The sequence below is a fragment of the Meles meles genome, chromosome 6, assembly GCF_922984935.1.
Source record: "Meles meles chromosome 6, mMelMel3.1 paternal haplotype, whole genome shotgun sequence".
Taxonomy (NCBI): Eukaryota; Metazoa; Chordata; class Mammalia; order Carnivora; family Mustelidae; genus Meles; species Meles meles.
The window spans coordinates 7,583,548-7,606,783 of record NC_060071.1 but is presented as its reverse complement, the minus strand read 5'-3'; the positions used below and the strand labels follow the sequence as shown (position 1 = coordinate 7,606,783).

General features: G+C 53.3%; 1 protein-coding gene across 4 annotated transcripts in view; it reads right to left on the bottom strand.

Moving 5' to 3' along the window:
- NTRK3 (neurotrophic receptor tyrosine kinase 3) overlaps nucleotides 1-23,236 on the bottom strand; it is a 387,271-nt gene that overhangs the window by 241,668 nt on the left and 122,367 nt on the right. For all 4 annotated transcript variants that reach the window (XM_046008586.1, XM_046008582.1, XM_046008584.1 and 1 more), the window contains exons 5-11: nucleotides 18,426-18,583; nucleotides 17,589-17,731; nucleotides 17,014-17,155; nucleotides 16,293-16,589; nucleotides 8,767-8,790; nucleotides 7,191-7,252; nucleotides 6,256-6,358 (exon numbers count right to left, since the gene is read on the bottom strand). In XM_046008586.1, the coding sequence (XP_045864542.1) occupies nucleotides 6,256-6,358; nucleotides 7,191-7,252; nucleotides 8,767-8,790; nucleotides 16,293-16,589; nucleotides 17,014-17,155; nucleotides 17,589-17,731; nucleotides 18,426-18,583 (929 nt within the window). The remainder of the gene's footprint in view (nucleotides 1-6,255; nucleotides 6,359-7,190; nucleotides 7,253-8,766; nucleotides 8,791-16,292; nucleotides 16,590-17,013; nucleotides 17,156-17,588; nucleotides 17,732-18,425; nucleotides 18,584-23,236) is intronic.

The following is a 23,236-nucleotide window of genomic DNA, read 5'->3' as shown; positions in this document are numbered from 1 at the left end:
CAGCCCCCCGACGTGTTTTGGCAGGAGCCAGCCCCTCCAAATCAAGACTCTGGCAGGATTCTGCCATCCACTCAGAGGACAGTTCCCATCTGTTTATGGAAAGAATGTTAATAACCCCCAATCATAATCAAATAGGCAACCACTTTACTTTAAGTACCTATTAACGGATGCTAATTCACAACGGAACAGTCCTGGAGTGCCCATCCACAGGCCCATCAGAGGCACCGGCACGTGTCCGATCATGAGGATTAAAAAGCCAGCGAGGGCTGCCGAAGCGCTCAACATACTGCCGGGAGGCCTAGAGGTAGGTCTTGACCACGTCCTCCCCAGCCTTCCGGCTTCCGCTGCCCTGCAGTGCGGTCCCCACCGTGCTCAGAAAGAAACGAAGGACGTCTCCTCAGCCAGGGAAGCAGCACTCATCCCTGCTCAGCTCCCATCTTGCCCCCCTGCCTCCCCACAAGCCAGGTGAGCCCCAGCTTGAGAAAAGCAGATCAAGAAGGGGCATTGCTGAAAGCGCCATTCGAGGCGGACAGCACCCAAGGACAGAGCATGGGAAGAACTGGCTTGATTGTATTCCTCCTCCGGCTTCATCTCTGGGCCCTCCCGGGCTCTCTGCACACAGCACGTCCCAGGGAAGCAGGGCCAGCGCTGCCCTAGCCCACAGTGTGCTCGGACGTGTTACTGCACTTCTCTGCTCTGTTTCCTTCTCTGTACAATGGGGACACGCACCTAAGAAGACTGAGGTCTGCTTCAGCTCCAAGAAACCATCATTCTGCCTCTTCTGTGGGAGAAGAGGAAGCCAAGAAGCATGAAGGACACCACCACCACATCCCTGATCTGGAAATACGTAGAGATACTGAGGTCGTCACAAGGTCAGAGGCCAAAGAACACACACTCTTTTTACAGGTTGCGAAAACCCACGTGAATGCTTCTTCCTCTATTAAATAACTACGGTAACGGATATGAAAACTACAGGACATGTTTTATTATTTAAAGACACTCTTGCATCATCGATCTGGCTATTTTTTTTTAAGATTTTATTTATTTATTTATTTATTTGACAGACAGAGATCACAAGTAGGCAGAGAGGCAGGGGGGTAGGGGGAAGTAGGCTCCCCGCCGAGCAGAGAGCCCAATGCAGGGCTCGATCCCAGGACCCTGAGATCATGACCTGAGCCAAAGGCAGAGGCTTTGACCCACTGAGCCACCCAGGCACCCAACCTGGCTATTTTCCTGAAGATGGCAGGTATACCTGGGCTGCTCATTGTGGGACAGCCAAGGTCAAGGCATAAGGAGGTTCGCTGGCCTTGGAAAGGGGCTGAAGTCCTAACCTGGCTTCACTGGACCAAGAATCCAAAGCACGATGCCTCCTCTCCTCACCACGGCTTCTTTAGCAGTACACACAGCTGCCACAAAGCCCCAGCCAGATCCTTGCCATGGTCTTCCGATGGCCGACAGAAACATATCTTGTGAGGGGGATCTTGGTGCAAACTCTGAACCACATGGCGTCCAGGCCCAGGACCCATGGGCACAACATCCTTAGCTGTCAAAAACACTGAACCGACTGGGGTGCCTGGGTGGCTCCGTTGGTTTAAACGCATCTGCTGCCTTTTGCTCAGGTCATGATGGGAGGTGGGGGGAGGTCCTGGGATGGAACTGTGCATCTGGCTCCATGCTCAAGGGGAGCCTGCTTCTCCCTCTCCTTCTGCCCCTCTCCCACTCTCTCTCTCCCAAACAAAAAAACGCAATCTTTAAAAATATAAAATAAAATAAAATAATAAAATGCTGAAATGTCTGTCTGTATTTCTGTACCTCCCAGTGGATGGCTCCTGCCCTGCACACATTCCGGGCTCAACCCGCCGCATGGATCACTCCCTCCACCCAGCAATTCAAGAGATAGTGTCCCGCACAGCAGGGAGCCTCCAGGTCCCAGCTCCTACAGGCTTCTGTTCTGAAAGTCAGTTACCACAGGGAACCAAATGATCCCCCGCTGCTCTAAGTAAGACCCTGGGCTTCAGCCACAGCCCCAGGAAACCCCACTGCCCCGGCTCGGCGCCATTTCAAAACATTTGTGGATCCAAGAGATCTGCTCCTAGGGCCACCTGTGATCAACAAGACGGCAGGGGACAGAAGTACAGAGGTGTTCAAGATGGTGCTTTTTCTATCTGTTTCTGGAAGACCTCGTTAATATCTTCATCTCCCGAACACCAAGTGTCTGGTAGAAAGCCTGCGCACAGCAACACGGGGAGACCTCTGACAGGTAATAAACAAGGTAAATAAACCAGCTGCAGAAGGAAACTAATAAGGGTGTGAGCACGTGTGTCAGTTAAACACACAGAAGAGTGCATTTTGTAAATGTGCATGTACCCACGTACACTTAAATGCACACGTACGTAGGTGTCAGTTTTCTCGTAGACCAAACGTACACTGTCCACGCATATCACACACCGTGCGCGACCACTCTTGGGGAAGCTGCAGGCTTTAATCGCGCTGGTTAAAACCGGTATGGCACAAGTTCTCTTGTCCAAATAAAACGTATTAATAAGATCAATGTAAGAGATATATACACTAACGATTGTTGTCTAGAGGTCTAGGTAGGCAATCTGTGACCTGTAAAGAGCAAACATACGTATACATATACACAGAAGTACAAAAACGGGGGCGCCTAGGGGGCTCAGTCAGTTAAGCATCTGCCTTTGGCTCAGGTCATGATCCTGGGGTCTGGAATGGAGCCCCAAGGCCTTAGATGGGCTCCCTGCTCAGCGCGGTGTCTGCTTCACCCTCTCCTTCTGCCCCTCCCCTCCACTTGTGCGCAATCCAAATAGATAAATGGGAATAATTTTTAAAAAATTTTTTAAAGTTTAAAAATGACCTGGTTACCAGACCTGGTCCCTAGCATCGCCGTGGGGTGGAGGGAGCCCACAGAGCGTGAGTCTGGCTGGGAGAGAACCAAGTGGGGCGGGCAGGTGTGCAGAGACGACAGAGAAAGAGAGGAAGAGACCAAGGAGAGAGACATAAACAGTGAACTGAGGGACACACATGAAGCCCAGGCTGGTGGCCGTCTCTGGGAATAGGGGGGACAAAGCATTTTTGGTTTTATCAGCAATGTTTCATCTCTTTACTGGAGGACTAAAACATCAGGCTCAAACATAAAACAAAACTGTAAGAGCGCTTATTCTAAGCGGTGTATTTGCCACGCCAACCTTTGCGTTTTTGTCTTTTCCTTATTTCTCAGAAGGAAGTGAAGTTCATACCAGCAATCCCTCCTCGTGCACACACAGTGTTCCGGGCCCTCGGGTGGGGACGCTGTGTATTACGTGTGCGTCCCCCCATCAACCTCATTCTCTCTCTGTCCCACTGCCCAGACCTCTCCCGTTGCCAAAGTAGCCCTTACTGGCCCGTTACTGATTCACAAGCTGGGCTTTTTTTTTTTTTTTAAATATTTTATTTATTTATCAGAGAGAGAGGTCACAAGTAGGCAGAGAGGCAGGCAGAGAGAGAGGGAGAAACAGGCTCCCCACTGAGCAGAGAGCCCGATGCGGGGCTCGATCCCAGGACCCTGAGATCATGACCTGAGCTGAAGGCAGAGGCTTAAACCACTGAGCCACCCAGGCGCCCCTGGGCTTTTTTTTTTATGATTATAAATGCAGTCATCCATCTTAAGTTCAACGAGCATTTGTCAAACACCGTGCGAAGTTTCAGGCACACCGGACTGAGTGATCGGTGGTTTCTGCCAAGTCGCTCCTGGCCTGGCAGGACAGACAGATGGTGTGTGTGCAAAGGAAGGACAAGGCACTGGGACCAGTGCAGAATCCAGGCATCCTGACGAAACGCGGCGTGTGACAGAGGTAGGCGTGCACGAGTCCTGGGAGGGCAACCCTTCATAGAAGGACGGTGAAAGGAGCCGGGAGAGGCTTACGCGTGAAGAAAAGAAGGGGAGAACTACAGCCATGGGGCCACCTTTTCTATGCCAGGTCCACACGTCTCAACGCTCAGAGCCACCCCATGGTGGCAGGGGAGGCTGTGAGGGGCGGCGTAACTTTGCTAAAAGCAAGGAGCAATTAAGTGGCACGGCAGAGCCTGACCCAGATCTGAACGTTCAAAGCTGAGGATGGGCGGGTTTGGAAGAGGTCGGAGTTCACCGGAGTCAGAGTCAGGGGGCTCCTGGTACCCACACCTTCATTCTCTCCTGCACCGGGATACCACTTGCAACAAAGGATCAGGGTGGGCGCAGTCTGGGGCAGGTGCTTACTCATCCTGGGATGAGACCCAAGCCCAGGGCAGAGACAGTTTCAGCCTCAACAAGGTCAACCTTAGACCCAAATCCACATCTGGCCTCCAAGTACAGCCTCCCTCCTTCAGGCTGCTGGGCTCCCCAGGAGGGGATACTTCCCTTCCACCTGCTGGGCCATGCTCTCTGGGGCCATCCAGGGCCAAGGAGGCAGCTCAGCTCTGGGAGAGGGGAGCAGGGGCTGGGAGAGAGGCTCCGAGGACAGCTGAGGGGAAGGCACCACCCTGGATCCTGCCTAATCCATCCGACATGGGGACACACTGTTCCAGAAACCGGATGACAATTAATAGGAAAAATCTGCTCTCGCAGCGCTGCCAAGCGTGTCACAGGGTCTCAGCTGGTGGCGCTGCCTCCTCGGCGGGGAGCAGAAATGCCCCATCCTCCCCTTTAGCCGACAGCCTCGTGTTTTCTCAGGTGGAAGGAGGGAACAGGGTCAGAGGGTTCCTCCCGTGGTCTGAAAACTTTGCCCAAGCAATAAGGCCAGTCCTCAAAGCCACGGCTCCAGGGATGAGGCTAAGACTGAAGGCTCGGGGCTCACCCAGCGGGGGTCATCTTCGAACCCCGTGGAGCCCTGTTTGGCATCAGGGAATACTGGCAGATAGAACATCTCCCATCGAGGTGCCTCACAGTGGTCTGATCTTGTTTAAGTCGTGGGGCTTTGGGCCAAACTTCTATCGCCTCTCTAGAATTTGCCTGCACAAGTATTTCTCTTGGTCCAAATATTTCATAGGATTCACGAAAACCTGGCTTGCCTTGCTCTGACTTGTTCAGCTGAAGCAAGAACAGAAAGAGGGTATAGAGGTAGGCAGCCTTGGAGGAGCCAGGCAGCCTGCCCTTCGGTTCTTGCACAGGGATCTCTTGCTGAATGCCAGTGTTCTCAACTTTTAGGGGAGTCACAGAATATTTTGAGACTATAACACAAGGAGTGGACTAATTCCTTTCCAAACCATCCCCCACCCCACCGCCACGTACACCCAAACATCTGCATAAGTTCAGGGGACCACTGCCCTGCGGATCTCATTCACGTGCCCTCCTTCGGTCCCCGAGTCCCAAGATCGGACCCTCCCCACAGATCCCGGTTCATGTGCAGAAGCTGTAGAAACTCATCTTTCTGGATCCCATACTCTCAACCCTGGATTCCAGTTCAGCAACCTGACCGTCTGTGGAACCTTTCCTCATCCTTCCCTATCCACCTCCCATCGAACACTAGCCATAAATGGAAACCCCAGGGGGGAGCAGGTCTTTAAATTCCAGTTTCTGTTTGAGAACCAGTACCCAGCCTCCCGGAAGCCATCTGGACAGACCCATCCCTGAGACCAGGCAGATGGGTGCTCATTCACCGTGTTAACCCCTTTGGCGCCACTCCCCCCCACCCGAGCCCTGGTGGGAAGCTTCGTCCCGCCACCTTCCCCCGCCGGAGGGGGGCTGAAGACTCGGGATTGTGGAAGCTGGCCAGCAATTTTAGCAATCGTGTTGCTCTTGGCATCCACTCCGGGACCCTGTGTAGAGCTACGTGCTGAAATGCCATCATGTGGGCAACGTCCCAGCACCGGGGTCCACCCCCCCGCCATCTAGCTAGCTAATACCTTCGCAGCACAACTCCAAGGGAAAGTGCAGGAAAGAGTGAAACCAAGCCACTCACACAAGGAGCCCTTTTTCTCAGCAACTCCCTTCACAAACTACCCTCCTTCAACAAGCAGCCCAGCTCTATGCTGCTTCCCGGTCTCACAGCAAAGCCAGGCGGACCACAGTCTGGGCCCCGCGGACACCAACATTGCCTCTAACCCATCACCACCAGCAGTGAGGGGCAGACAGGAATCTCCACCAGGACGCCTTCAGCCCACTAGCAGAGGCCCTCTTGGAGAAAGGGAGAATAAAACAGCCTCTTTTGATCAAAAGGAACCCGATTCTACCCGCCCCTCCCCCCGGCCAGGAGACCCTTGCAAGGGAAAATCCCACCTTACCCTTCATTCCAAATTTGGACCGCCGACCGTACTTGTTGATCATGATGAAGAGAACCACCAACAGGACGCAGGCAAAAGCAGCAAGTCCCACAGCGATGGACACCTGCGGGGGTCGAGATCAGGCAGGTAAGCACAGTCACCGAGAACCCGCGGGCCAGGGAAAGTTGCACGGGCCCAAACGGACGCCGTCCCATCGGGGGAGCCACCGCAGCCCACTCCAACGCGCACCACTGAGTCAATTCCTCGGCAGAAGTAACTCATGAGACCTTGAGCACATTACAGGAGAATTAATTCCCCAGCTGGATGAGAGAACTTCCCGTGGCTCAGCCTCTCATCTGCAGGCCATCGGTCACAAGCAACGCAAGGGCAGGCCTAAGAGTCTCTGTCTACTGTTTGTTGTTTCCATTAGCAAAAAACCCTCTGCACCTTCACATTGATAATCTTTACAGAATATCTTCCAGAAGGTTCTGTAGATCTGGACTCTTAAAAAAACTAAACAAAACGAAACAAAACAAAAAACACCTTTGCTCTCCTCCTCAGGGACATCTCTGGCTCTGAGAGTCAGGCAGGGGAGGGTCAGGGGAGGGACTGGAAAAACCCACCCAAGGGGTTGCTCTGAGCAATTCTGACTCTTGTAAAAGGTTTGTGTGGTTAGTATTGCCCTCGAATCAGGCCCAGCCAGGCTCCTAACAGAGTGGGGGTTTTCAAACAGTTTTCTTCCGAACCCTAGGGCTTGGAGCGGATCCTCAAAGAGATCCTCAAATAATGACTTATTCTCATCAAACAAGGAAGGTTTCAAGCACCTGAAAGGAGGTCATTCAGCGCAGTTTTTTTTCGCCGTATATGTTGGGCTTCCAAGGAAGATAAAATTCCGGAACGTTAGCTCCAAAAACGAAGTCAGTAAACACCTTCCCCTTGATCCAGGAGTGACTTACCCCAAAAGTGTCTTCCTCCGGTTTGTGGGTCACCGTGATGGGTGTGGGGCTCACGTCGTAGACTGAAAACCAACCAGACCAGGAGGGTGGTTAGCTTACCAGCCATAAGAGGCTCAGCCACAGTCCCCACCTGACTCCCAGGCCCCCCACAAGAGTTCCTGCTCTGGCTTTGCAGAGGTCCCTGGAGACCAGGTCAAGGGCAGGCTCCACGAGGAATAAAGGACCCTCACTGCCACCCACCTACCCCCATTCCAGAGTAAAGAATGTCACCTAGGCAACCTAGGCCATGAACTACTGGGTACAGAGGAGTAGAAAAAAATGGATTTGGGTCCAGGCCAGGGTACAGATTGGGCACATTTTGTTGATGACAACAGATGGTGTTGACGTTCAGCTACCCTCTGCCAGAGGCCCTCCTTTTCCTGTCCCTGGCTCTCCCATGCCCTTCCTTTCTCCCTCTTTACTCCTCAGTGAGACCAGGAGACCCATGATCCCAGGAACGGCCCACTGTCCACTCTCCTACCACGGAGTTCAGAACACAGTGGCCGCCCGAGGTAAGCAGCAAGTCCATCTGCCCCGGAAACACCACCTTTCCCAGCAAGGCCGGGATGGGAAGCCAGTCTGTGCTCCATCTCTGATCATCTCCTGGGAAGGCAACAGCCCCAATTCAGAAGTCTCTGGAGGGACGTTCTGGGAGATGACAAGTCCTCTCAGATCAAGGACAAATGAGGGAATCACAGATCTGCACATCCATGCCCAGCAGTAAAGGGTGTCCTCAACAGGACTGCCCACTGCCTCAGGCCACACATAGGGCAGAAACGACAGTGCTGCTGCCGTTAGTGTCCCATGGGGAGAAAAGGAAAAGCCATAAATACAGATTTCCCCACCGTCCATGAGCAAAACACCAAATGGAGGGGGGGATGTCTGGTCCTAGCCCCAGATTGCTTTTAAACTAAGCCTCAATAATTCTATTTTAGGGGCACCTGGGTGGCTCAGTCAGTTAAGAGTCCGACTCTTGATCTCAGCTCAGGTCCTGATCTCAGGGTTGTGAGTTTAAGCCCCGCATTGGGTTCCACACTGAACATGGAGCCTACTTTAAAAACAAAATAATTCCACTTGAGGACACAAAAGCCTATCAGGAGACCTTGTAAATTACTCACAAGGTGAGTCCCAGCCAGATTCTGGGGCCCCCAGAGCAGGTGAGAAACATAGGTTTAGGGGCCCCCCCTTCTCGCCACAAGGACACGTGAGATGATCACCAGGGGTCTACCTGTACATGTGAAACCCCATGTCCTTCCTGACACCACCCCTTCCCATCCAGGCAGGAAGACCCACAATGTGCTCAGACCTTAGGGAACTCCCTGGGGGAAACTGAGGCACGGAGCCCAAGAGATGTGCAAATGGAACTACCCAAGAAGTATTTCTACTCTCCAGTTCCCCTTCACAGTTCCCTGAGATGCTCTCAGCTGCCGTGGGCCTGGGGCTGGCGACGGAAGAGGAAAGAGGGCTACGTGGAATCAGTAATCACCGAAAGTACCAGAATAAAGCAGTTTCAAAGCAAAAGATAAAGCAGACTTACTGGAGACAAAGTTATCCGTGCTCTCTGCAAAAAAGACAAAGAGATCATTAACAAGTGTCGTAAAAACCAGAACAGAAGCACTGTATCTTCCTCATAGGTATGACCTCTCCCACTCACCATGAGTGCCCCTTTACTCCGGAAACAGAAAACTTGACGCACCACCCCTCCCCCCGCCACACTACCCCCTCCAGGAGGTGGTCTTCCAACTGGAGAAGGAATGCGAGATAAAGCTCCTGGTTCCCAGGGAGGTGGCCCAGGCACCCTAGGGTCTATGAGATGGAAAATTACATCTAAACACAATGTCTCACCCACAGTCCTCTCCCCTTCAGGTACCCAGAGCGCTGGGGATGTTGGTGGCACCCCAAAACCAAGAAGAGATGCTGCAAGGTAGGTTTCCCTGGACTTTGGTGAAAATCCCAGCTGTGATCCCAAGACAGAATTCCTCAAAGTGATATAGGGAGTTTATTCCAGCAGGCCCCTGAGATATTCCTGGAAATCCCTTCATGAACCTGCCCATCCCCCAGATGGAAAATGTGCTCTTGGATCTGCACCTCTAGAAATGGCTCAGTTAACAGTGAAAGCGCATCATTATTAGACACTAACTATAAGCCAGGGGCTGGACTCAGTGCTTTATGTAACACATCGCTCAATCCTTATAACCATCCGAGGAGGTGGAGAGCATTAGCCCCATTTAACCGAAATAGAAACAAGCTTCTAGAGATTAAGAGACTAACTGACTCTCAATGAGGGATTATTAGACTGAGCTGGATTCAAATCCAAGCCTGGGCTCTTAACCACTCCAGCAGAGATTCCCCAATTCTAGCATGCAGTGGAATCATCTAGAGGGTGAGACCACTACATTCTCCAGTAAAAGGAATGAGGGCTCCTCGGAGAAATGCGTAACTTCAGGCCTGGGGCAGAGAAAGTACAAGATGTGCCCGGAACACCGTGTGGTACTAGAAAGTAGGAGCGTACTCTGGATTAGTGGTAGCGTGGGAAAGAGTGGGAGCCTCCAATGACCAAATGTGGGACAATTTAAGCAACAAAATGAAGACAGCCATGGATTATTACAGGCTGAATTGTACCCGCCCCAAATTCGTATGGTGGAGCCCTGATCTCCGGTGCATCCGCAGAGGACTGTATTGGGAGATGGGCTCTTTAAAGAGGTAATTCAGTTAAAAGAAACTGATTAGTGTGGACGCTAATCCAATATGGCTGGTGTCCTTGCAAGAGGAGGCGATCGGGATGAACCACAGAAGACCACATGCAGACACGAAAAGAAGACGGTCATCTGCGAGCCAGGGACAGAGGCCTCAGAAGGAGCCAACCCTGCTGACACCCTGATCAGACTTCTCGCCTCCAAGACTGCGAGAAAAACCCGTGTGTCTTGTTTAAGCTGCCGAGGCTGTGGTCTGCTCTTATGGCAGCTCCGGGGAAACTACACGGATTCTGAGTCATAGCACAAAATAAACATCCCTGAGTCCGTACCAATGTATATAAGCAACTGAATGAACACACGGGGAAAGAAGAGACGCTCTTTCTCATAGTAGCATTCCACCCAACACACGTAGAAGAAATGATGGAAGGAAGAAAGTCACCACTGGCAAATACCACGGTTATAAACCGCTTTGGGCAAGAACCATCAAGGAAGGCTAAGATGAATGTGTGAAAGCATGAGAAGACACAAGACGTTCACAAAGTTTCCAAACATTAGGTACAAAGGGGAAAAAAAATCACCTTGAGGTGGAGAACCCTGGCAGATACCATGTCCACTCAGTGACAGAATTAACTGATGTCACCAGGAACTAGAGGTATGGACACCGCATGCCCCCCACAGTGATGTCCTGAGCGAGCACGGCATCGTTTCTATGCCATTCATGCCGAAATTGTGTAACCGGCATTAACTGGGAGGCAGCAGTTGACAAACCCAAATTGGGGGGGGGGGGCATCTACAATATAACTAGTGAGTATCCTTCAAAAGGGTCCAGCTTGGGCACCCGGGGGTTCAGCTAGATGAGTGTCTGACTCTTGATTTCAGCTCAGGTTGTGATCACAGGGTCATGGGGTCAAGCCCCACGTCGGGCTCCACATTCAGTGGGGAGTCTGCTTAGGATTCTCTCTCTCTCCCTCTGCCCCTCACCCTGCTCTCATGACCTCTCTCTCTCAAATAAACCAATCTTTAAAAAAAAAGAATGTCCAGCTCATGAACGACAATGACAGACTCAGGGACTGTCCCAGACTGAAAGAAAATAAGGTGACAGAGCATCTAAGCACAGCGTATGGTCCTGAACTGGGTCCTAGGGAAGAAAGGACAGCAGTGGACAAAAGTCAGGTCCGTAAACTCGATAACAGCGTCAGTGTTAATATCCTGATTTTGCATACTGGACTGTGCTTAGGTAAGATGATACCCTTGGGGGAAGCTGGGTGAAGGGTATAAGGAAGTTCTTTGTGCCATTTTATTACTTTTAGGGGGTAAGTTTTTTTTAAGATCATTTATTTATTTGAGAGAGAGAGCAGAGGGAGAGAGGGAGCACAAGCATGGAGCAGGGGCAGAGGGAAAACAAGAAGCAGGCTCCTCACTGAGCCCAGGACCCCGGGGTCATGAACCAAGCCAACAGGCACCCCAGGAGGTAAATCTTAAACTCGTTCAAAATGATGAGTTAAAAAAACAAACAAAAAACCTAAAATTTGTTTTCAGTAAACATGCATTATCAGGCCTCATCCCAGAATTTCTGAGTCAGGAGGTCTGGGGAAGGTCTTGGGAATTTACATTTCTACCCAAATTTTCAGGTGCTGCTGATGCTGCTGATCCCTTTGAGAATTCCCTGCATTATGTTACATCTCCTGTGGCCACGAGCCTACCACACTCTGAAAAATAAGAACAACCCATTCATTCATTCATTCATCCATCCATCCACCCATCCATCCATCCATCCATCCCTTGGTCTTCAGGCTCTGGGCTAAGTCCTCACAGTCATGGTAATTATGGCTCTACTATACAGGCACCAGCAAACAGTCTTCTCTAACCACCTGTGGAGCAAGTGATGCTTTCTGTGAAGGAGTCTAGAGAAAGCCCCGTTTACAGTAGGTGCACGCTTAACGGCTGGCTTGTCTGCTGCCCATTTTGTGTCATCTGGGGAAGGCCAGCAGAGCCTTCTCCAAATTCCTGAGCCCAACCTTCATGCCACCACCCTCTCGTAAGCTGCAGGTACCAAACGCCTGATGGGTGGGGAGGATGGCAGGGAGGGGGCCCGAGCATTGGCTTCAGAGCCTGGGGAAAGACAGGTGCCAAATCAATCCACAGCTAATGCTGATTTGTATGTCTCTCATAAGGCTCCCGTTTATTCGAGAATATTCTCACATCAGGCAAATGTTTTGGCCGAGTCTATGACCCCTGTAATCTCCCAGTCAGCCCACGTGCTTAGCTCCCTTGCTGGAGCCTGGGAGCACGCATCCATCCAGGAAACACATGAACCCAGGAACAGGGAGACTTCTGGTCCCCTCTAACCGGTGGGGGAACCCAGAATTTTGCACTGGAAGAGGATGGTACCCAGAAGTGATCCTCAACTCCTACCCACCAGCAGCTGGGAAGGATGACCGGAACCACGGGCCAAGGTGCTGTCTGAATACAAACGGGGGTGGGCATGAACGCCCACTACCCCAGTCCCAGACTCTTCCAATCCCAACACTCATCAAGAAAGGCCTCGTGGGAAAAGCCAGCGGGGTCCAGAGAAGGGAGAAGCGAGGCAGCAGCTTATGTCCAGACAAAGAGGTGGACTGAGATATGCTGTTGGGAGCAGATGCACCGGGTTTGGGTGTGAGAAGGCAGTGGGGAGGCCGAGCCAAGGCCCGCGCTCACACCGCCCATCCCGCACAGACGCCCCATCTCCCCTCCGCTGCACGCAGCTGCCGGTGGCTCAAACTGGGAAGAGAAATCCCTCCTTTCCCCCCCAACCTGGCAGCCTGGGACCACATTCTATCTCCACAAGTTCCTTAGGGCAAGGAAACCAGCCTTGACCGAGGCTGAGGGCACTGGGGCACTGATTTCTCCATTGTTTGTACCCAGTGTCGTGAAGGAATTCTGCTTTCTGCCGTTGTAAAAATCCCCATGAAAAACTGGACTTGTGGCCAAGTGAAAAATGAGAATGTAGGAGTTATGGCAGCTCACTTATTCCTAAACATTTTGTCAGGTAGTCTCGGGTATTTTTGGCACACACGCACACACACACAGACACACACATACCCCTTGGCAACATGCCTCCTTCTAGCACATCTTCATCTAAGGAACACTCTTGCCCAGCCTACAAACTTCTAGCCACCACCTCCCACCCTGCCATCACTCAGTCTCTCCAGGTCCTCCCTTCCTGACACATGAATCCCTGATCCCTGGTGGCCTCCCACCCTCATGCTCAGATCCCCTCCGGCAGCCCCGCTAAGTGCCTGGAACACCGAAGAGGATTTAGCTCCATCGACCTCCCTAACCAATCCTTGCAGAGACCTCCTTCACAAAGACTGGATGCCATATTGAGGGTTTTAGCCCTTCTCCGGAAATGTAGGAGGAAATCCAACATTCCTACAGCATGTGTAATTATAAAAAACAAACAAACAAACAACAACTTTTCCAGAACATTTTCACTTTAACATCCTACTCTGAGAAAATCCTTACTGATGGAAGCCTCTGCATTTCCAGATTGTTCCGTTAAATATATTCATTCCAATCAAATCTCTCCCATGGGTCTCAGGACCACGGAGAATCAGAAAAGGAGACCGTTACCTTCAGATCTGGTTCTGCCCCCAGAACAGATCCCCTGTCAGTCGCCCTTGGATGTGCTTTTCAGAAAAATAGAAACAAACAGTCCCTCTGTGCTTACTCTGTGCCAAGCACTGGCGTAAGCATTTCCGCTGGATGAATCCACTGTGCGTCAACCAATCTTCACTGTGGCCTTTGAGGTAGAAGCAGGTGCTGAGAAATTTGCCTGAGATGACAAAGCCGATGAGCAATTGAGAGAGACTCTGAGCCCCGGTGGGCTGGATGGCTCTGGGTCCCTACAGATAACACTGCCTGTTAGAACCGACAAGCTTGACCAGAGAACGCTGCTTCTAGAACGTCTACATTCACTGCATCCCTCCATCCCAAGAATCCTGGCAATAGCTGACAGCTGGTCCATCTTTCCTCTGTCTCAACACAGACCGAAACCCTCAGTGCGCTTCACCTAATCCTCATGGCAGCTGAGGAAGGAGCCTTTGTTCTTGCTCCCATTCCGCAGATGGAAAAGTAGAGGCAGAGTAGAGATCATCTTTCACGGCATGCCAGTCGCATACCATGTGGCCAACCCCGTCCTGGGAGCTGAGGCCACCTCTCTGGTCGGGTCACAGATGGGATTTGTACCTCCGTCTGCCTGATTTCAGAACCCTCGCTCTTAACCTCTCTGCTCTGCTTGCCTCCGAGCGAGAGAGGAGTCGCTGTGATCAATACAATGTTGCCACACGTTCAGGACCGAAGAGAAGAGCGGGACCCGCAGACAGCCTCACCCCCAGAGCTCAGCAGGGATGAGGTTTACTGCCCGCTCCTCCAGATAACTTACTCTCCCCAACAATTAGGCGTTTTGTCGTTTGACACAATGGGCCCATCTTTCCCCTGCCACGGCCTTTTCGTCATCCGCTGATTCCTCTAGGTTCATGAAACAAGCAAACCCTCACACAGCGCGGCCCAGGCGGGGTCTGAGGAAGATGCCTTCTGGTGGGCTGTTTCCCTCTGAGCTCCCCTGACTCCCCCCTGCCTTCCCCCTCCTGGGGCCAGAGCTCACCAAAGAGCATGACAGCTGATCTTTCAAACACCCCGGGGTCTCTGATGCCGCGGGGCCGGGTGGGACTGGAGAGCCTGAGTTCCAACACGTGCCCAGAGGATGGTGATGCTGCTGGTGCAGGGACCCCTCTTTAAGGACCTGAGAAGGTGGCAAGGGGCTGCTATGGCTCTTGGGGACAAAAAGGGTGTCGGGATGGCTGGGAGGATGCAGAGAACTGCTCTGAGGACAGCCCCTGTGGGGAGCGGCCCAGAGGGGCTCACCCTCCCGCTGGAGCATTCTAGGGCTCTCCACGCTCTCTAGGCCCCCGGAGCTCCCCTTTGGAAACAAGCATTGCTTTAGGGAACCTCTCTAGCCCTTCGCACCGGCAAGGCCTTGCCTGTGTGGCCTGGGAGTGCCCAGTAGCTCCGTATCTAAAAGCTGCTCCCTCCACACCACACGGAGGGCAGGGCGGGGACTCTTCCAGTTCCCGGGGCAGAGATGGGCGTGGCCGGCAGTGCCAAGGGGCGTGCTGGGGATGATGCTGGAAGTGCTGGACCAAATGGGACCGCCAGGGTCTTAAACACCAGCACGTTCGGGACCCTCTCCTGAGCGACGGTGCTGCACCACCCTGGGCCTCAGTCGCAAGAATCTGGCTTCCCATGCACCTTTTCATTTCTGAGCTTCGAGCTGGAATTTCCCTGCACTGAGATAAATAAGGCCTCTGGAGTGGAGCTGTTACCCCGTATGTGTGGGCTGAGAAGTCCCCTTCACATAAGCGGATGAGGTACCATGCTGGCTCTTGCTGGCCCCCTTCTGTGTGTGTTTGCACGAGTGTGCGTGCATATGTGTGTGCGCGCACGCAGATGATCAGTCTTCTCACACCCTTTTATCTCACTAGAACCCCTGAGTCCTGGAGACTGAAGGTCATCCAGCCTGTTCCCAGCAGAAATCAGCAAGGTCATCAGTTTGCTCGGTTTCATTGACAGAAACCCATCAGCTGCTGGACCCACCAAGAAGCTACAACCGCGTCCACGGAATTCTTCGGGGCTTTTCTTCTCTTGCAACTCAGGAAGGTATTGGAGAGACTGTAGCTCAGACAGATAGTCACTCCCCCCCCTCAAAGAGTCACACAAACAAAGTTCTTTCATTCCTTCAGTTACCAGCCCTGGCTCCCTGGACGTAGCAAGCTCAAGGCTGGAAGCCTACCCCCTCGCCAAGACTTGCTACCAACCAGCAAGCAGAAGGAGGTTCAGTTCACACATTTGTTAAATGTGGGGTTGAACAGAGAGACCCCAAAGCCCCTGCAGTGGAAGGTCACCGACCATGGTTATGTGTCAAAGCCTGCACGCCCTGTAGACCAGAAGTCGTGAGTCAAAGGAGGAGTATCATCGTGCCCATTTCACAGATGCGGGAAATGGAGGCTCAGACAAGCAAACTATCGTGCCCGGAGTTCCATAGCAAATAAAGGACTAGGTCAAGATTCTCTCTGTCTTTCTTGTCTAGCTCTCAGGCCCTTCCTCTACCAGAACAGAGCGTATCAGTGTGTGCACAACTGTGCATTTCTGAGGGGGCCTGCCAGCCCTGGAAAAACAGAGGCTTTATCTGGTTTACACAAAATGCTGGCAGGAGCAGACTCGGCCCCAGGCGGACTCTGGTTCACCGGAGATAACAGCGTCCTGGGGGATGCCGTGCCCACCCCGCACCGTCCCAGGAGGCGCCGTCACACTGCGGGGGCCTCACCTGGGAAGGGCTCCTTGAGGAAGTGGCCGTTGATGGTCTGGTTGGCCGTGCCCAGCGGGTTTTTGGCGATGAGGGTGTAGTTGCCGTTGTTGTAGTGCGTGGGCTTGTTGAAGAGCAGGCAGCCCTCGGACACCTCGCCCTCCTGGTAGTACTCCACATGCGTGATCTTGGACTCCCGCAGCGGCTGCCCATTGTGCAACCAATGCAGCGTGGGTGGCGGGTTGCCCCGCACCACGAACTCGATGCAGTGCTCCAGGCGCAGCTCCGGCTCCTCCAGGCTCACCACGCGTGGGGGGTCTGCGGGGGACAGGCCCGCTGACTCCCAGCACGCAGAGACCCCCGTGCCCCAGAGCAGCCCCCCAGACACTAGGACGGGGATTCCGGTTCTCCCCCATCCAGCTCGGAGAGGACCCAGGGGATCAAGGGTACCCCCACGACCTTCCCAAAAGTGGGGAAGGGAGGACTGTCTTCCCCCATACTTCCCAGGTCCACCACCACTGGCCCCGTGACCCTCTAGGAGTGAAGAGAAGGCAGACGGGGGCCAACGTGGGGGTATCCTGAGTTGCGGGCATACCATCATCTGAGGGACAGGGACACCCTTTCTGGGGTTACCGGCCAAGAACTGCCTTGCTTGGTCCTTCGTCCCTAGCATACCAGCCCCCGCCTCCTGCATGACCATCCCCTGGGGACACAGCCGCCCTCCAAGATGGCAACCACTCACAGTGCACGGTGAGGGCCACACTGGCGTTGCTCATGCCCACCACGTTCTCCGCGATGCACGTCAGGGTGAAGCCATTGTCCTCACTCGTCACATTGACCAGGGTCAGGTTGATGGCATGTACGTTGGTCCAGTTCAGATTTGTCTAAAACCCCAATGGAAAAAAAAAATCAGTTTCTAGAAGGCCGCTCCTCATTCACCTTCCGAACACCTGCGGGAATCAAAAAGAAAGCTGTGTAGGAAGCGAAGGAGGCCTTTCCTCCTGCCGTGCACACGGACCAACCGCCAGGCTCTCTACGCTCAAGAGCTCAGGAAACCCTCACATGTACCCTAGGGGGTGAACGGTGGCATTACACCCACTTTACAGATGAGAAAACTAAGGTATAGAGAAGTTTATTAGCATGCCGAAGCTCGGGTTGGCCGAAAAGTTTGGAGCTGGACGAGAACCGAGTACGCGCAGACTTTCCCTCTTCTTCCTTCTCTTCATATCTCTGGCTTCTCTTCATGATGGAGCTCACTGGGACAAAGAGGTCAAGGCTCCCCAGCCTCCTGATGGGACCGGAGTCTAGGACGCCTACCTGGTGGGTGTTGATGGACTGCAGCCCCGTGACGATCCAGTCTACGTCGGGCAGAGGGGACCCAGAGCCATTGCACGTGATGACAGCGTTGTCACCCTCTCGAACGGTCAGGTTCACGTGGCTCACGCTGATCTCAGGAAGGTCTGGGAGGCAGGACAGGGCAAGTGAAAAGATAAGCCAACACTTAATACCAAAACTTTGTCCCTGGGGTCGATGGTAGCCCTTGTCAACACAACCTGCTTGATCAAGTTCTTGGAAGGCCCCCAAGTGCCAGAATCTTCCCAGCACCTCCCCGCCAGCAGAGGTCAGAGCTCAGAATTTAAGCCCAGCTGGGCTCTCCCACAGGCCAGGCAGAGGGTGGGGGTGGGGAGGTGCTCAAGGAATGCAGTTCCAGCAACTGGCTCTCCAGCTTTGGTCTGCTTCCAACTCCCACGAGGAGTCTGCTAGAAATTCAGGTTGCCGAGGCCCATTCTGAGACATTCGGTGATCTCGTTAAATCTGTAGGGCCTGGGCATCTGCTTTTCTAAAACTTGCTTAGATGCTCCTGAGACGGAAGGTCCAGAGCCCATGCTTTAAGACAGACTCCTTCAGATCTGGTTGACAAGTATCTCAGAGAGAGAAAGGATGCTGGTCCGTTGAGCAGGGGCACGCTGCACCCCTGTCTTCACTCCAGGCTCACGGAGGGACAGGGATGACCAAGGAGGTCAACGGTAAGCCAGAGCTGCACCTAGTGCAGAGTTCAAGGCTGAGGGACCAGAAGGCCCTGGCTCTGCAGACTCCCGTGTGGGTGTGAGGGCCCTCTGCCTGGAGCCCGCCGGGGCCAGGCCACTCACTCACCGCACTGGCTGATGTTCATGCGGAACAGGGGCAGCTGGGAGCCGTCGGCACCAATGCAGGAGAGGTGCTGGCTGTTGAGCTTGGCCTCCCCCTGCTCCTGCCACAGCTGCATCCAGCGGATGTCACAGCTGCAGTTGAAGAAGTTCTGCTCCAGTCTCCTGCGGGCAAGGAAACAGGGGAAGGGACCTCCTGAACCAAAGACGGCCCAGCTCCCCCCGCCCCCCAGGGCTGGAGGGATGCCCCGTCCTGCTCTTCAGGGACTAGAGAGAGGAGGGGTTTAGCAAGGTTTTCAAAGAGATGAAAAATATGTCTAAGTCCATGAATTCCTTTCGTTTTTGCACTCATTTGGGGGAAAAAAAAAAAAAGAATCCACTCCACTTAACTCACCTGCCAATGAGACCCTTTTAAATACATCAGCTTGGGACATGGCTCTTCTCGAAGCCCTCAGGTGGCTTCCCATGTCATTGAACGTCAAGGTCAAAGGCCTACAGGCTCTGCAGTGCGCTCCATCACCTCTCTGACCTCATCTCCTACCTCTTACCCTCTTTCTCTTCTTCAGCCACACTGACCTGCTGTCTGTCAAGTTCACTAGCACGACCAGCCTGGTGCTGCCTCAGGGCCTTTGCACTTGTTGTCCCTTCTGCCTGCAGAGTTCCTACGCACAACATGCCTGCTACACTGGCTATCTCACTTCATTAAAGAATCATACGGCCTTCTCCAAACACTGCTCTAAGTAAACTGCCAACAACCCCTGCCTTAGCACCGCCCACTCCCCGCCCTACTGTTTCCTTCCCTCCAGTATTTGTCACTATCCAGCATCCCTTTAAAAATTTGTTTATCTGTCTCCCCAAATAAAAATTAAGCTCCACTGAGCTCAGAGAAATTGCCTGTTTGGTTCATCTGTATCTCCAGTATCTACAACAGAGCCTGAGACGTGAATGCCTATTGAATGAACAAAAGGAGGGAAGGGAGGGGGGGAAGGAGGAAGGAAAGGGTTACTCTCCCTGGGGAGCAGGTGGTTTGCGATTTCCACGATCAGCTCAAAGCCCAGCCTGGGACCAGATTTATTCTCCATAAATTCAACAAAATCCTTACGAAGCACCAGTCCCATGTCTGGCTGTGAGCTGAGCACGGCTGATACAGAGGCGAATGAGACAGCCTGGGAGCATGGAGAAGAAGTGCATCTGACGGGGAAAATGTCAAGTTCAAGGTCTTCCTTCTCCACTGACTTTCCTTGTGACTGAGAGCAAGTCCCTGCCCCTCGAAATGGGGTTATCCCATTAGGGGGACAACGAATGGCCTTCATTGATGTAAAGCAGCCAGGAAATCTGAAGGTCTGCCTCAGTAGGAAGAACGTGATTCTCCTGCTGGACCAGTAAGGAAGAGAGTGTGCTGGTGCCCAGAAGGAGGGGCACTAAGACCCAGGACGTTCTGGACAACGGGTGGAATTCCAAAGTAGTTAGGCATGCATCAGACGTGATCAGCTTTCAGGGAAAAGTGAGGTCCTGGAGGAGGAATCCTTGTGTCCCAGCCAGTGGGACACCGCAGGCAGAAGGTGCCGACACCTTTGCACGAAAGCCTCTTGGTCTAAAGGTGCGCTGGCTTTCCCTGCACTCTTTCAGAAACAGTGCGGAGAAGGGACCTAGCCTTCACGGAGCATCTGCTTCCCACAGCCACCCTGGAAGACAGCCAGCACTGTCCCTGTCCAGAGGGGGGACCCCCGCTCACATTGGGAGGGGTTGAGTCTCGTGCTCACCCTGCTGGACTCCAGACCCCACACGCCCCCTACCCCGTCTACCCCATGCAAGGCACCGCTGACTGTGAGCAGATGACCCCCGACTCTGGCTCCCGGGCAGAGAGCAGGGGAAGAGTTCACGGCCACGCTGGAGGCTGAGATGGGAAAACAGGAAGGAAAAGCTGCGCCAGGGCACAGAGTTCACGTCAAGGAGCACTGGGAAATGCAGCTGGAAGGGAGAGTGGAAGCCAGATGGTGCGGGACCTTCACGGCCACATCAAACATCAGCAAGCTGGGGATTCATCCAGGGGGCCGCGGGAGGCAGGGAGGCCCTCGGAGCAGGTCTGTCAGAAGAGTAATCCAACAGTTTTGTGCATGACGTGCGTGCCTTTCTCAGAACACCCAGGTGAAGGGATGAGTGGGGGACAAAATCCTTGACTCACACGACTTGACTAGACCCGGTGCCCGGCACGGGGCTACACGCACCCCGATGGAGCATCTTCCTTCACTGATGCGTTGGTATGTGCCGGCCGGCAGACTCAGAGTCACTCTTCTCGGGCTTTTGGTCTCAGAACTCCTCTTTACTCTTAAAAATCCCTGGGGGCCTCCAAGAGCATTTGCGTATATAAATTACACTATTCCTCTTCACCATTTTGGAAGTGAAGTAGAAAATTTTAAAACACAACGCCTCATTAGCACAAACTGCCAATTGTCACCAGAGCAGCGACGTTATCACAGGCCAAGTGACCCCAGAGGTAACGTCACTTGGGGTCACACCTTCTGGGGCACCAGAGTGAAAAGGACAAGTAACGTCTCAGATTCTACCCCGTGGTCTCCCTGATAGGGTCTTGGGAGCCCCACAGAACCCTGGACCCCCACTTGGGAACTGCTGCCACGTTAATAAGGGTCTCGAGTAGACTGGTAAAAGCGCGGGAGAGGGAAGGGAAGATGGAACAGACACGGTAAAGAAGACAAGGTGGTATTTGGTGCTTTGCTAGAGGTAGAAGGAAAGAATGGAGGATGACACCAAGGTTTTAAGCTCCAGGAGACAGGAAACCGATGGAGGAGAGACGCATTTTTAGCTGAAAACAGGAGAGAAGGAGCCAGTGAAAAGGAAGAAGGTCGGTGTATGAGGCATCGGGATGAGGTCCTAGAGGAGGAAAGTGAAGCATGAGGCGGGGAGTCTTGGAGGTCCGGCCCCAGCGGGAAGGCAAGATGGCGCCGGGGTGGAGCCAACAGGTAGAGGAAAGAGAACAGAGAGGCAGGAGGAAGTAAGAGCTAAGAAGTAAAACTGGAATGATGTTTGCGCTGCACCTACCACCTGCCCAGCACCATGCGGCTTGCCCTCCACACACCGCCCCCATGAGCCGTCCCCTCAGGGAGGAAGCGGGGGAGGCAGGGAATGGCTTCCGCGGGGAGAAGCAGAAGGTCAAGCTAGACTGCCCAGTGTGTGGAGGACAGGAAGGCCTGAGGACGTGGGTCTGTGTTTGCATTCACACAGCGGGGGTGAGGGGCGAGGGGAGGCCAGGCCGCCCTGCTGGGAAGATACTGAGGGTCCGGATGCTTCCATATATGCAAACTGAACGAGGTCAGCCTGGTTTTCCCAGATGCTCACTAGACAAGATGTGGTCATGCACTACGAAGCAGTTGTAAAAATACAAATTATCCACCCGGGTGGAAAAGATTAGCCAGCGAGGGGCTGGGCTCGGCGGCTGATAGACCAAACGGCTGAGAGGGCCAAAGCATCCTGATGCTAGTGGGAGGATCAGTGGGATGACAGGGCTAGACACAAGCACACTATGGCTTTTTGTTTCCTTCCATCCTTCTCCTCTAGGATCTGGTCCCCTAGCAGTCTCCTGGAACCTGCACAGAAACCTTCAGCTTTCCCCTCCTCCCTTGGGACTTTCCTCCTAGACAGCAAGATGGACACACACCACAGAAAGCATGTTGAGTCTGAAGACAGGCATCCCGGGCATCCCACCGAGCAACCCTACCATAGTCTTCCATCCTGACGAGAGAGGGTTCAGGAAGCGGGGCCAGAAGCAGAGAAAGGCAGCCCTCAGTCCACATGATGCCACCCGCACTTCCAGCAAGTCAGGTGACTCGAAAAGGAGCCATCGGCCAGGGCTCCAGGCGCCGTCTCGAGGAGCCTGAAGTGAGCCTTCCCTGCCCCATCAATAATGCAGGCGGCCCCGTGAAGGATACAGCCGCAGCTGCTTCGGGCAGAGCTTACCCTACACGCAGCCCGTGCCCCAACATGGCCCAGGGCCTAATCACAGGGCCCTAGAGGCGACCCGCAGATTAACTCAGCCCCATCCAGACACACAAAGATGCCTTGCTGCAAGGCCATGGCAGTGTATCCGGAAAACACTGGTTCCCCTCCGGTCATCACTCTGTCTTTCTTCTTCCCTCCACAGAACCGGTGTTGCCAGTGGCGGTCCTGGGACCAGGGGTGTAGATCTATGGCCAACCGGGGAAGCCTGTCCAAAGGTCCAAGTGATGCTCGCCGCTGGCCTCCCAGAGATAACACAGAAGTGTTGGCAGAAGTACACAAACACAAGGTTTGAGTGGAGCCTGCGGTCAACCTGGGCAAGGCTAGTGCACTGAGTTGTGTCTCCCCCCGAAGATCTGGGCAAGAGCTCACCCCCAAGACCTGGGAATGTGACCTTGCTTAGAAATAGGGTCTTCTGTGGATGTGATCCAGAGAAGGATCACGGGATGATCATGGGACAAGATCATTCTGGACTTAGAGTGGGTCCTAAAATCCAACGGCAGGTGTCCTTATAAGAGACAGGAGGGGAAAAGCCAAAGACACAGAGACAGGGAGCACAGCCACATGAAGATGAAGGCAGAGACTGGAGCTGCATTGACAAAAGCCAAGACCACCAGGGGCCACCAGAAGCCAGAAGAGATACGCAAAGATTCTCCCCATGAGCCTCTTGAAGGAAGAGTGGCCCTGTGACACCTTAGTTTGGGTCTTCTGACCTCCAGAAGAGTAGAGTCACTTTCTGTGGTATGAAGCCTCCTTATTTGTCGTGATCTATCAAGGCAACCCTAGGAAACTAATTTGGCCAGA